Source organism: Pleurodeles waltl, chromosome 11, assembly GCF_031143425.1.
Source record: "Pleurodeles waltl isolate 20211129_DDA chromosome 11, aPleWal1.hap1.20221129, whole genome shotgun sequence".
Classification (NCBI taxonomy): Eukaryota; Metazoa; Chordata; class Amphibia; order Caudata; family Salamandridae; genus Pleurodeles; species Pleurodeles waltl.
This window is the reverse complement of record NC_090450.1, coordinates 593,674,287-593,689,889: the sequence shown is the minus strand read 5'-3', so window position 1 is coordinate 593,689,889 and position 15,603 is coordinate 593,674,287. Positions and strand designations below refer to the sequence as shown.

The window sequence follows — 15,603 nt, the reverse complement described above, 5'->3', positions numbered from 1 at the left end:
CTAAAGGGCAATACAAACAGAGTTGGGAGAGTGCAGCCAGTATACTGATCTGCATGTAACCCATACTATAACTTCCTGGAGGAACTTCACAAATTGCATTTGAATACTTATGAAAATAATATATTTAGGAATTGTTTGCATGTATTTGTAGACACTATACTTCAAAACAAATAGAGAAAAAAATATGACTGACACAATTGTTATGATAATTAAACTAGACATAATAGAACATAGTCACATAGGCCAGTAGCAGTTGTCAAATTGTGCTAAGAGGCCAGCCATAAGGCCAATGCCCGGAAGGCAGAATATGTGAAATGTGTGTGATATAAATGTTTAAAAAAAGATTGAAGGTCAAAGGATTTCCTGTTTTCACCCTTTATCAAACCCCCATGTTCTACAAATGAACACCAACTCACTGACATCACAATAGGCTGACCAAAGGGTAAGATGCCATAAAGGATACTCCATTTGCTCCGAATCCGCATCATTTTTTTAATGCAAATTTGGCGCAAAACGAACTCCATATTTATATTCTGACGTTCGACACATTTAACGTAAAAATATTGGAGTTTGCACCATTTTTTAGATGCGTGAATCTACCCTGTGTCAATGAGATGCGGGGTAGGCGTTCCCATCTAAAAAATAGGGCTAACCTGATAGCCCCATATTTATCCCCCTGTGCTAAAATGACGCACAGGTGAGAGGTGGGGCTAAATAATGGTGCAAACTGTTGGGGGACCTGTGGACCCATTTCCATGGTTAAAAACCATGGAGTGGGTCCACAGGTGCCCTCCTCAAGCCCCAGGAACACCCTGAATCTACACCAGCGGGACACCAGAGGATGGGGGACGTGCATCCCAGGTACGTAGGGTAAGTATAGGTAAGTATTTTTGTTTAATTCAAGTGCCATCGGGAGCCCAACTTGGGGCCCCCTGCAAGGCACAGGGTGCAATGACTATGCCCAGGGGACACTGGTCCCCTGTGCTGGTAATTGGGGTGGTGGGCATGACTCCTGTCTTTTTGTGTAAGAAAATCATTTTTTGGTGCAAAACCCCCTTCTCCCTTACCGCCACTCCCACCCGGCTAATGTCATTTTTTTACGCTAGCCTACCCTTTGCACCAATCCATAAATATGGCGCCCGGCTGGCGCTCAAGAATGGCACAAGCCGGTGCTAAACTTTTTGATGCAAAACTGCGTTAGTGCAGTTTTGCATCAAAAAGTATAAATATGCCCCTAGGACCCCAACTTCAAACAACATTTTACATGGCTAAAACACCACTGATACTAAAATGGGGAAGGAAAAGGAAACCCATTTGTCCAGAGGGGGTTAGTTAGATGAGAGCTGTGCTATGCCCCCAAGAACTTTGGATCAAAACATAGCTTATGAACATTCAACAAACCTCCATTTCAGGAAGACTGTAAAAAGATTCCATATTGAGGACTCTGCTAGACACTGCGGAATTTCCTTGATGTGGGACAGATCTCCCAAAACAAATCTCCATCAATACTGGTCTAAAAAGTATACTTTAACAATAAAAGTAATTACTGACTGATTATTTCTTGTAATAACTGAGAGGTAACTCCGTGTTTGCTAGGGATTTCATTAATTCTTGCAGTGGCTTTCACTCGTTTCTGATAGGGATGGTAATGTAAAGTTGCTTTTCAAAATTATCCCTAGGTTTATACAATTTTTAAGGCATGAGCCTAAAGACACATAACGTATGACTTTGTTTTGTAGAATATCATTCCATTTATATTGGAGTGCCAGCACCACAAAGGAGAAAGAGGCGTCGAAGAAAATCAACTTCCAGTCGAGACAAAAGCAATGAGAATGAAAGATACTGTGAGACACATGAAACGGCAGACATGGATGAAGGAGGCAAATATGGCTATGATCCTGGAAATGACATCAGCAGAGCAAGTAAGTATTTGTCTTTAATTTTGTGAAGCATTATAAAGTATGACTTTGGGGCAGCCACAATTTTAAAATATGGGGAGTTAGGACCAGATGGACCAACAGGTTTAACAAATTCTGTGCCTATGGGAAAATGTGTTTGTACATATGGCCCCTATTGATTTGGTGTTGCACGGATGCTCACTTGATACTATGCAGCTTTTTGCTGTGCCTGCAGCCTTTTGTAATTGTAAGTAAATCAATGGAATTGTATGTGTCTAATTGCCCCAAGAGAGTGCATGTACAGAGCCTTAGTAAAGAGTGACTATAGTGAACATAGTGTGGGTGTGGAATTGTAGGTCAGGCCCAAAATATATTACATCCTGATGACAGCCAGTCATTGTGCACCATCATTTTAGGTGAGACACAAGGACAAAAGCCTTGGTAAGAGAAATAGGTGTGACATGCAATATTTTGCAAGGTTTTTCAGCAAGCATTTGCAATAGAAATTAAAAGATTAAAAGTAAAGAAAGGAAAACATGCTGACACCTAAAGATGCCATGTATGTGCTTTTAAAGAAAAAGAAGTAAAAGTGAACTAGCCAAGTCTTTGGCTTACCAGTTTTGGGCACTGAAATGTACTATGTATTAGACAGCAACACAAAAGGTTGATGGGCGGAGTGCTGAGCAATGCAAACACTCACCCCCAGTCACAGATCTTGGTTTAATACCACCCCAGTTTGGACCCAGCTATATGCAAATCAGTCTTGACCCTGTTCCTCATAGGAATAGTCCAGCCCGAACTGCCAGGCCACATAATCCCTGGACCAGAAACAAGCATCCTGGTACCAGTGTCAGGGTATCAGCCAGGCTAGCTTGAACACAGTGGCACAGTGAGCACGGGAACCACATCTGGGTATACCCTTCCCACTTAGGGCAACTTTAGCAACACAAAAGACGGATGGAGTGCTGAACAATACAAACAATCACCCTCAATCACAGATCTGGGTTTAATCCGTCATTCTTTTGCTCACCATGACTCCCAGGTTTGGACCCAGCCATATGCAAATCAGTCTTGACCCTGTTCCTCATGGAAACAGGCTAGCCCTAATTGCCAGGCTAGGTCGTCCCTGGACCGGAAACAAGCATCCTGGGACTGGTTTCAGGGTATCACCCTTCATCAACCAGGCTAGTTTGAATCCTTTGGCACAGTGAACATGGACCCACATCTGGGCATACCCTTCCCACTTAGGGCAACTTTAGCAACAAAAAAGGATGATGGACAGAGTGCTGAACAATGCAAACACTCACCCCCATTATTAGTATTAGGTAGACATGCACATGGGATCAGGCAAAATGCCATCACAAAATGAAAAACAAACAATGACTGAAGGGGGCTACCCCGTTGACCCATTGACTCTATTGGCCCATGCTGCAAGGTGTTAATGGCAGAACCAAATGGGAACGACACTTAAAAAGATCAATGGATGAAGAGGGCCATTTATTACTTATAATTTTTAATAACATGCGATGGTGAAACAACTAGTATAGACTTAATAAGAGAAACAACAACAGAGAGGAGCATACATTTGCATTTTGCACATGCACATAAACAGTCTTCTATAGTTGATTTCCTGTTTGTGTATCAATATTTATGGAATAATTCATACAATTTGAGATTTGCAGAGTTGTGTGTCACAAAAGCTTCAGCATGCTCATCTCCTGGTTTGGATGTTGAGCTTTGCATGGAGAAGATATCAGAAGAGCGAAGTACTGAGGCCCCACATGCCAAGAAGCCTTACAGTTGAAAACTATAGGAGATATTGAACTGCAATATTTACTGCAAAATCTAATGTCATGATCTGCAGCCACGAGGACTCAGGCCCATATTTATACTTTTTTTGCTCTGTATTTGCATCACTTTTTTATGCAAAAGCAGCGCAAAATTAGAAAATACAATTGTATTTTAAAGTGATGCAAATGCGACGCAAAAAAAGTAAAAATTTGGGCCTTAGTCCCAAAATTATATTCTGGTGGACAGCCCGTTTCTCCACCAGTGCAATGGAGTAGATTGCTCCCTCACCATGACGGAGATGCTGCCCACCAGATTTGAAATGACTGCCAAGCAGGCAGTCATTTCTAAAGCATTGGCAGGAACAGGCATCATGGCAGTTCCTGTCAATGCTTATTACAGTTTGGTGCAGGGCTCCGTCAAATTGATGAGCCTTGCAGCAAAGTATTTTATTTTCAAATAGAAAATCCCACAGCTTGACTTTCTTTTTTAAAAGGAAAAGAGAAAGCTTCTCTCCCCATAGGAGTAATTGTTTATAGTGACGTGGCATTTAGGGGGTCATTCCGACCCTGGCGGTCCATGACCGCCAGGGCCGGGGACCACGGAAGCACCGCCAACAGGCTGGCGGTGCTTCCAGGGCCATTCTGACCACGGCGGTAAAGCCGCGGTCAGAAAAGGGGAACCGGCGGTTTCCCGCCAGTTTTCCCCTGGCCCAGGGAATCCTCCATGGCGGCGCTGCTTGCAGCGCCGCCATGGGGATTCCGACCCCCTTCCCGCCAGTCTGTTTCTGGCGGTTTACACCGCCAGAACCAGGATGGCGGGAACGGGTGTCGTGGGGCCCCTGGGGGCCCCTGCACTGCCCACGCCACTGGCATGGGCAGTGCAGGGGCCCCCTAACAGGGCCCCATGAAGATTTTCACTGTCAGTGAAAATCGCGACGGGTGCTACTGCACCCGTCGCACCCCTGCAACACCGCCGGCTCCATTCGGAGCTGGCTTCTATGTTGCAGGGGCCTTCCCGCTGGGCCGGCGGGCGGCCTTTTGACGGTCGCCCGCCGGCCCAGCGGGAAAGCCAGAATGGCATCCGCGGTCTCCTGACCGCGGAGCGGCCATGTGGCGGTGACCGCATGGCGGGCGGCGACCGCCACCCGCCGCGGTCAGAATGACCGCCTTAGTGTTTTTATTGTCCCTTACCACTAGGGTTCGCCTGGCTGTGACAGACAGGAAAAAAGTCTATATGTCCACCCATTCTAAGTGAGCAAATGGACATACGGCCAATTCTCTGACAGCCCTTACTCTGTCAGGCCTTTAGAAATTTTCAGCCATGGAGGTGATGGAGCAGTCACAGCTGTGGCCAAACTATGGTCCACCCACATTTAAATTGGGCAGGCAGATACTATGTTGACAGGGAGGGAACACTGTCGCTGTTGTGATGGACTTTCTCTCCGCCAACATATAAATTAGGCCCTTAGTCACTATCTCCCGATGGCCCCTTGTCCTTGCTACTACCCTTATTCTTATTTCACTTGGAAAATACCAGCAATTCAGGGCAAGCCTGTTTTGTAAAGGACACAGCTGGATTTCTATCAAAATAACCAAAAATACAGCAATGGTAGCCTGTAAAGTTTCTAGCCAAAGAGATGTGATAATTTAATCTAATTTCCAAAATGCATGATTAGTGAATTTTTCTGTGAATGGGGGATGGGGCTGGATGACTGCCTTGCAAACCTAATGAAATTCTAATACAATAATACACGTAGAGAGGTAGAGCATGTTTAAGCCCTACTTTGAGAGGTTGTGATCCAGATCAGTGGAAACATGCGATAGTCAAGCCCCTGCTAAAAAAACAAATCTAGATGCTATGGATCTCAAAAAACATAGGCCCATATCTCTACTTCCTTTTATGTCTAAAATGTTGGACAAATATATTAACTCTCAAATATCCATATTTCTGGAAGGGAATAATATTTTATATCCGACTCAGATGGGCTTTAGGCCTCTTCACAGTACATAATCGGCACTGATAGCGGTCATGGAAGAGGCCAGAAAGCAAATGGATCACGGCCACATGACAGCTGTTATACTTCTTGACCTGAGTGCTGCCTTTGATACAGTAGATCATAATCTTCAGATTCAAAGGATAAAGACAACGGGAATCAAAGGGCTCACTCTCAACTGGCTCACCTCATTTCTTGAAGATAGATCATTTCAGGTCTTATTTTTCTGATCAGTTTAAGCTGAGCTGTGGGGTTCCACAGGGCTCATCGCTTAGCCCCACCTTATTCAATAGATATATGGCCCCCTTGGCAGAGCTAGTGGAGTCTTTTGGATTGTCATTGGTCTCCTATGCAGATTAAACTCAGCTGGTGGTTTCTTTTTCCATGATGGGAGGGTCAGAAGGATCTGTATTGCCTTCGTGTTTACAGGCAATATCTAGTTAAATGACCAATAGTTGGCTCCAACTTGATGGGGACAAAACTGAAATAATGATCCTCGGCCACCATTCTAACCCTGCCAATAATCTTTTGGCTACTTCCCCTCTGGGGTATCTGCCGCCTCCTAAGAATTATATTAAAAACCTGGGAATTTGGTTAGACTCCCAACTTACCTGGGAACATCACGCCAAGAACATTTCTGCTGCCTGTTTTGGGTCATTAAGACTTTTGAGAAAGGTATTGGTAATGCTTCCCCCTTTGGCAAAAAGACTTATGGTACAAGCAATCATTTTGTCTCGACTCGACTATGGCAATAGTTTATTTCTTGGCTCCGCCAAATACGTGGTCAGCAAATTGCAGGTAGTTCAGAATGCAGCAGTGCTTCTTCTGCTCCAAGGCATACCTCAGTTAAATGGGCCTTGTCCACACTCCACTGGCTTCCGGTGGAACAGCGTATACATTTTAAAACCCTCTGCATCATTCACAGATCATTGCATAATTGAGGACCTCACGTGTTAAAAACTTTAGCTACCTTTTACAAACCCATCAGGGCTCTTAGATCCGCATCTACAGCCTTAGCTGTACTTACAAAAATTAAAAAGCTAGATGGGGTGGTACCATGATGGAATATTGGGGAGCCAAACTATGGAACTACCTCCTCCTTAATATTCAACTAATTATCTATGAACTGAACTTTTGAAAAGCAATTAAAACCTGGCTTTTTAAACTCTAGTTCCCGGCTTTGGTTCCTGTTGTGGTCCTTTAGTGCTGCGAGGCCTTTGGGTAGTCAGGCGCTTTATAAGTTCAAATAACATAACATAACATAACATAACACTGAACAGCATCTATATAATCTTGACAAACCACTCTTTGGACAGCAACAGGATTACAAAATTCCATTGCATTCTGTATCATCACACAGTTCCTGTGGTTACTAGAAATTGTCTCTTTAGCCAGCAAAGGGCATATTTAGACCATGGACACAGGCAACAGGAAGTGGGTGCACCAGGGACACATTAAAGCTACTCATGCCAAGCCATCTCCATCTGTTTGTGTGAGGACGAGCCTCCAGGCAGTTGGGTTGCTAACACCACAAGACAATCTGGTATAGATATAATATAGCTTTGCAGTATATAGCCACAACTGCATGGCATTGCACAAGACGTAAGGGAAAGATCAGAAGGTGCCGATCTTTGGCATGTAGACTAAATGAACATGGTTTTATAGCTACATAACTCTGCTCTCTGCTCCCAAGTTATTGATGAAGAGTTGTATAACAACTCAAACAGAAACACCCATGTACTAATCAAAATCGATCTGCTCTCAAACAGTTTGTACTTCTCAAATATTGACTGTCAATGTTAGAGCTATTAAGCAAATTTAGCCTAGCCATCTTACCATGACTGAATCATGGACTACTGATAAATGTGTCCTGTTTCCCTCTACCTCAGTTTAAATAGGTTATTAAAATATCATCTAAAACCATGTGATACAGAAATGTGGGAGGCCAGAGTAATCTTTACAGTAAAGAGTGTATTTAATGCTGTCTCTTTTTCCTTCGGCACATATTGCCACAGCAGACTAGCTATTAATGTGTTAGCAATTCTTAAACTAGATCATCCAAAAGTTTTTTTTTATGTATAACCCCAACTTCTTCAGACACCTAATTCCCCCGCAGCTAATAAAGTAATGTTTCCAGATTTTCGTGACTTCTCCTATCAATTACATGCAGCTAACTTGCTTTAAAATACCTTTAAAGGTGTGGGGTTCTACCTGAAGGAATCAGGCCCTGCGCATGACAAAGGCTACATGTTGGATACCATTTTCTGAGTTTAGGACAAGTTGCTATTTATCCATCTATTCTTATCTAATGGTGGTCAGTGCTTATCATGATTTTACCTCATTCTCCTTTAAATTTTTCCCTCTGACTGAAACTCCACCAAGGAAGCATCTACTTTCTTAATATTTGTGTCTAAATGAAACATGTATATATTTTTTAAACTCTAAAACAAGTTACAGAACAATTGTAAACAAGCATTGGTAATGACTGCTGGTGCTGGCTTGAAAAGTCAGAGCTATTCGCTTGGCCAACGTTTTATTGCAGACTGTGCACCTGCATCAAGATGCAGGCACACACATGCCCATCAATCTTGTAATGTGGTTTCTGTTAAAGAAAACCTGTTCCCAGATGGCTGCAGTGACACCTCTGTTGTGATGCACAAGTGTGTGTCTTGATGCATGTGTTTGTACGTGTTGTGACTCGTGGCAGCCATTTTTATATGGTTAGAAAATTGTGAAAACCATGCTTCTACTGTAAGTTCAAATGTAGCAAAAATGCTAAATGAAGCATGTGCAAGCTCATAAACGGAGGCGAGAAGCCCAGAAGTATTTTTTAGCTGCCAGGCTTTCTTGAAAAACACATCATTTTAAAAAAGTAACACAGTCATTAGAATGGGAAGCAGAACAGTGTGTTTCAGGGAACCTAAGCAAGGGGTAGAAAGAAAGCATGTTTGGGAAGGATCAAGAGGAAAAAGGAAGAGAAAACAAGGAAGCACATATATTCCCAATCAGCGCTGAATACCAAATGAAATGAGTCCCCTCGACTATCCCAGAGAAGGACACAACACAGCCAGTCACAATACTGTAAGAAGGAAATGCTCCTGGGCAGGGCATACATAATAATAGGGAGGAAAGCCAGCAAATCAGGAACTGCCAAATGAAACAGACACCCAATCATGAGCAAGAGGCTGACGCAGGGACCAATCAAATTATATGCTAGATGTTGGAAGTAATAGGTCTGCCTACAGACAGCTGAACTAATCTGTAGCTGAGCCCTGAAAAACAAAATATTCACACCATATTACAGAGTAAAAACATTGTCAAATAAAGGCTTCTATCAATATAGACAGAAATACCTTTTTCCTACCAATATTATCCAACAAGCCTATTTTAGAATTTCTTTATTTTATTGTTAGAATTGGGATGTGCAACTATACAGTTAACCTTGAAATAGTTGTTGCTAGTCTCGAAAACCATTACATACTGAGAGGTATAACAAATATTTATTTTATTTCATAGATTTCTCAGTAAAGTCAAATACCTTACTAAATACTGATCCGTACACCACACGTACGTTGCGTGCTTCGGAAATGTGCCAATAGAGAAAAAACATATTGCAGAAAAAGGCAGAAGAAACGTCCAGTTTACCAGCATGGACTAAGCCAGGTCTGAAAACAGTTTGACATAAGCTGAACGCATTGGAAACTACCCACCTTAAACATAATGTGGATTGAAATCAAAACAATCCTATTTCCAGTCCAAAAACACAAACTTAGTTTACTTATCTAAACATTGTTCCAAATTTATCAGGCATTGACATTGCTCTGATGACTCCTTGCTTCTCTCCTTCTGAACAGCATTGCCTTGACCTGCTGACCTACTGCAGAGACAAAACTGCCATTCACCATCACCCATATATCAGATTTTTCTGGGTGTGACATGGACGCAGAAGAACTCCCTTACTCTATTTTACTTCATTTTCCTGATACTTTTTAAATGTTTCATTGCAACAGCTAACATGCTTCCAAAAACCTCAGCTACACCTCAGTGATACCTGAAACACAAACATCAACACATATCTGGCAAGGTCACTTAGAACTCAAGCTTCACTGATACTCTTCACTACATACATGGTGCCATTTGTGCATGACCTAACAGTTATAATATAGTAATATAGGACCCCCATATGAGTAGTGATACATGTATGTTGACGACACTCAGCTGCATAATAAGGCAGTAGACGGTAGTGCAAGTCACTTACGTGTCTTACGTGTCATGGACAGCTTCACACATGTCCTGCAATTGATGTGGGACTTCCGAGAATGAGCCATGCTACTTTGGTCTAAAAACCCACCCTACCATTTGAATTACTTCCTTGTTGCATTCAAGGTGCAAAACCTGGGAATTATATTTGACAAGAATCGGTAATGCATCCCTCAAGCAAACAGCATATACAAATGTGAGTTCTTTCTCCAACACAGTCTATGTGAGATTCTGTCTCCTCTTTCTCACCAGATTTCCCTGGTCTTTGCAGTTTTCTTCTCATGGATTGACTTTTTCAATAGTATTATTGTTGTTCTTCCTCTCAAGATTACGCCAGTTCCAAAGAGTGCAAACAAAGGGGATTTCCTCACATTCTGCCTGAAATAGACCACATCAGGCCTTCATTGTTAGCTCTACACTGGATAGCAATCAAGTCACAAGATGAGCAAAAAATGTATGTGGCCTCACAAGCACCAAGTTAAACCTTTATAAGTCTATTCATCTGTTTCTTGCACATTAAGCTATCTGTGCTTGTACACCTATATCCAAAGCCTAATAATCTCGTGCTAGCGAACAAGATACCCAAGGTTTGTTGCTCAGAATAGCTATGAACACAGTGCAATGAAAATGTTTTGGCAGTTTTTTTGTACTCTTAACCCTCCTTTGTGTAGAACTCTATACCGTTGCCGTTTTGACCTGAGGGGGCCTTTAGAAAATGCCATAGAGGCAAAAAAATCTCCCCTTTGTGTCAAGGCAGTGTGACATCTATATAAATAAGCACTGGCAAAGCCAATCCACATTTTCCAATTGAGTTTACATGTGTTACGCCACATTAAAACCAACTCTTTTAGCAAGAAGGATTTCTTTCTCATAGATTGCAAATAAGACATAAGGAATTGAATATGGCAAACAGCTTGATGATTGAGTGTACTTTGCAGATGGAAAATACCCCAAAAAACACAGGTTCAGCCCTTTTCTGATCTTCCCCAGGCCCAGTAGTGTTCTGAGGAGGGTACTGAGGTTGCCACATTTATGCCTGCTACCAGCTTGAAGGCAGGGGTGACTTTTGACTCCTCCCTAACCAATGGTAAAAGGTTCCAGGATTTACCGTACCAACATTTACAGCATTTTCTGTGTGAACTACTACAAACAATCCCACAGTGCCCCTCTCTTCCTTAATCCAAGATGTTAAAACCCTTCTTTTGTGCAAAGCCTGAGTGCCTACCCCAGAGGTATGGCCAGGGGAAAGAGCACACCCTCCTTTGTGGTCACTTCAAACCAGTTCTAGTAGCTTCCTCTACACTAGAATGTGTGCCAATCTGAATAGGGGAACACATGAAGGGTCCTTTCCATGTGTCATTTGACATCTCCCTGTGGCAGGGATCGTCCCTTTGAAGTAAATAAGGTTCCTGGGTACTGCCCAAATGGTCAGCCTGCCAGAGAGACAGACAGCACCTCCTCACAACCAGGCATTTGTCATTGTTCTGGGAGCAGTTTTCATACCTCATTAGGTGCTTGAGCAGGGCGAAAGGTAACTTTAAGAAAGTACGTTTTTCTTAATATTTATTTAAATTCGGACTCCACCATTGAATTGGCTTTTCAATAAATATTGCAGAGAGTCCAAGAATGATATTCCAAGGAGTTCCCTAGACAAACACAGCATTATTCAACTTGATAGTGCATCCCAGTGAATCTCTGTACAACAGCCACGCTGGCTACAGTGAAAATAGCTCTTGGGTGCTTGTCCCTGTCAGACATGCCCAACATTATATTTCCGCATGTCCCACTTTTAATTACCATGCACACTGCCTTATGAACTACCAGGCCTGCTTAGTGGTGACTTGGTAATATTTAAAAGGAATGTTTAGACCCATCAATAGGGCTTATTTTGACTGGTTGAATTGCATTTTTTATCCTTCTTCAGTCAGGCTTCCTCGGTAGGATCACAGCCATATTTGTACTGTAGTAGGTGACACAGTAGGTGCTGCAGTCCACTAGTGGTATTTAGCTTACAGGCCCTGAGTACAAATGGTATATGACAGTTTGGTTCTGCCAATTCAACCATGTTAAACGTGGGAGAATAGGCACATTATACTGGTTAGCAAGAGTAAAGTATACAGAGTTCTACAGCTAGCAAAAACAGGGCAAAAATCTGGGGTACATCATATAAAAAAAAATATTTTCCTACTGTACACTACGTTTCGGAGCCAATTGTGCTTTCAAGCCAGATGCAGAATAATAAATAAATGCAATACAAAGTTAAATAATTCTATTTTAGAGTGATATTATTTTGCTATATACACTTGTTACATATTTTTTACAGTGTATGTTTAAACTGCATCTCCTATGTTGTAAGTGAATCGGCACCTCGGTAAATCTGGTAACAAAACTTCATTAAAGCTGCTGAGAGTAAAATACTTAGGATTCTTTTAATCTGCTTATTAAGCACAAGTGTTCAGCAACCGCTTATAAAACAGGAGAGTTTTGTTTTTTGAAAGTCTTTCTACGTGATACAAAATGGAACAAAGACTCCAGGTGCCTACTCCAGGTAGGAAATGGCATAATATTGTAATTCATATAACATTTATTCAAATCATTGTTATACTGCGTGGTTTTCTGAATCATGGACTGTTTTGGAATGCGTTTAGCATAACAGATACATAGTAATCTTAAAAACAGTTAATAAAAGTGTTTTGTAATTGTAGAACTATCTAACATGCCATTTCTTGTGAACTTTGTGTTTTTTAACATGACTGGAGCAAAGAACGGAAATTCAAAACTGTGATTAGGCTCGACATTTTGTCTGCTGGTGACCAACCCTACCACTCGATGTGGAAAACAAATGATATTTAAAGCATACGTTCAGCAATAAGCTAGGCACTGTAAACATGTTGCTGTAATCATTCGTGAGCGAAGTAAATAACGATAACCAGTAATATGTGCGTTGATACATACTCATTTTAACGAATTTGTTCGCCTTTGACTAGTCGCGTTCTCATTTTTCTCTTCAGTCCCGGTTACTCTACTTACATTTTCTCTCAAATGAATTGCAGAGCCCACTCGCCGAAGAAATGCGTCACTCTCGCGCTCATTTGAAATGCCTAACAGTCGGCTGTGCTACCCACCCTCAATGTAATTGCCCTCCACTTATGGCAACCAGCCCACTCGCACGATTGCAGAAATGTCATAATATATCTCAAAAACTTATCCTATCGTGTTGTTTGAAAAATATTGTTCTCTGAAGAGGACGTCAGGAAAAATTGCAGTCGAGAGATACTACAAATAAAAAAAACACTTTCGAATGAGAACGTGTACGCTAATAAAGCAGGAGATAACAGCAATGAAAAAGTGCACACATAACTTGAAATGTTTTCAATTAAAAAGGTTAAGTGCAAAATAGAATCATAGCACCATTATAACAAAGAAAAACAGCGTGAAATGTATGCAACCTATATATATTTTCCGTTTTCTGACGGAGATGACTAGTAGAACTGATAACTGAGATAGTTTGCAGCAATAATTATTTATATATATGGAATAAAGTACATCCTACTGCACATTGTAGGCATTTGCAAATTACTGACAAGTCTGGTGACCACAAAGCTGAATGAGATCAAGGGCAGACCGCCATAATAATGTCACAGAGCTCAAAGGCGACTTGAAATATTCTTTACCCATAATGTATGGAAAGGTTTATTTATTATAATGTATAGTTTACAGACTTAAAACGTGCAGTTTTATAGTTTGTGTATTATGTGTTCTCCAAAACATTTAATTTATTCATTTCATTATTTAATTTATTTTATTTTAATGCATTGGTGTCCTCGGTATGGTGAGATTCGGAATTTTTAGATTTATTTACGCTTTCACAATACTCTCAGTGCAGTCCATATGTTTCCAAGAAGTCATAAAAACCCGACTCTTTCCACTGTAAGTTTTATATCTGAATGTATACCAGCATGTAGCAGTAAGAAGCTGCCGGTAGGTTAATGTGTATTCAAAGAAATGTGATAATATAAATTTAAAACCCCTGCAGAAATGCTCACTGATGCGAGGTACTTTGGATGTGTTCATTGTGGAATCTGTACTAGGAGAATAAACAAACCCTGTGTACATGTTCTGGCTTGTTGCTAAACATAATTGAAGCACTTTAATGTAAATCACTTTCAAAGCAGATTATTTAGTAAGAGGCTTGTGTTAGCATAGGAATAGATTTTTTACTCTCTTTTTCTTAAATCCATTGGTGCAATGTCTAAAAATATTGTCACAAATATCTCCTTATCAAACTTGACTATAAAGGTTCTGGTAAGGAGAAGCCGTTACTGTAATGCACAGGGGCTGCTTTTCACACTGCTTTCTGGCTTTTGTATCAGGCACTTTGTAGAGAGACGTTTTGTTTGATGGAATCCAACAGATTAGTAGGCAAGGGGTTTGGTGTTGGTTACCCAATCTGACAAAACCGTGGGGATGGAAGATTTGAGATTTGATAACCTTTGAATAGGCTTTTTATTACTCATAGTTTTTGCTTTGCGAAATATAATTTTGTATGCATTTGTCATTTTATGACTGTATGCTCAATGGTTGTCTTTTCACACAGTTTATGTTCAATACAGTAGGCCTGAGTTGATTACGGTGAGAAACCAATGATTAAGGTATGGGCCTCATCAGTTCACTGGGAAAAGTTATGTTCGATGTCATAGGTCTGATCTGATTATTACGAAAAGGTATGACAAACCCAGTATGCCTGGCTTATTTGTTGTGAAAAGCTTTTGATAAAGTCAATAGACCTTTAATGGCAGATTGTTATCACATTGTGTTACAGGTACTAGACAGGTATGTTTTTTACATGAAATCTCCCAGCTAGCTATATTAGGCATAGGTTTCCCCCTCTGTCAAGCCATGGAAGTAAAATACTTTCAATGTGATAATATAGCCTTAGAACCCGCCGTAGCGGGCTCTACCGGCTATTAAAGGCCCGCTCCCCGCGTTAAATGCCCGAGCCGAAGGCGAGTAAAAGCCCGCAGCACTCCATTGTTTTCAATGGAGCCCCCAGCATTCCAATGTTCTAATTCTTGTTAGGCTCTTTTGAGAGGTATTGTATATCGTTTTGCCAACTGTAAGTCTCTACATATTTGTAGTTTTATAACTGTATGTTTCATGAACACCAGCTTATGTACACTTCAATAAGCCCGTGATGGTTGTGGCGTCAAGCAAATTGTAAATGCTAAAAGGCTTGTTTGTTCACAGGGAAAAGCTATATCAAAATCCATAGGTTTGATTTATACTAAAAGTTATGACGAAGGCAGTAGTCCAGATATATTGATTGTTGAAGCATGTGTTATGTTAACAGCTAAAGGTTTTTTAAGGGTAGTCATTATTACACTGTGCTAAAGCCTGGATGCAGGTATTTTGTTAGATGTAATCTCATACAATACAGTAGTATCAGAGGTTTTGGTGCTGATGACTCACCCAAACAAATAGTGGGAATAGAAGGTTGCACTATGGTTATCCCTATTAGGCCATCTTAGGAGGGATGTTATATAGCCTTAGAACCCGCCGTAGTGGGCTCTACCGGCTATTAAAGGCCCGCTCCCCGCGTGAAAGGGAGAGGGCCGCTAATAGCCAGTAGAGCCCGCTACGGCGGGTTCTAAGGCTATTAGA

The 15,603-nt window shown here is 41.3% G+C and overlaps 1 protein-coding gene across 2 annotated transcripts in view; it reads left to right on the top strand.

The window, feature by feature from the left end:
* Positions 1–15,603, top strand: part of SLC4A5 (solute carrier family 4 member 5) — a 706,789-nt gene that overhangs the window by 160,635 nt on the left and 530,551 nt on the right. Inside the window, exon 3 of one of the 2 annotated variants that reach the window (XM_069214105.1) lies at positions 1,740–1,922. In XM_069214105.1, the coding sequence (XP_069070206.1) occupies positions 1,740–1,922 (183 nt within the window). Of the gene's footprint in view, positions 1–1,739; positions 1,923–12,436; positions 12,491–15,603 lie in introns of those variants that run through there. The other variant, XM_069214106.1, reaches the window with a different exon arrangement.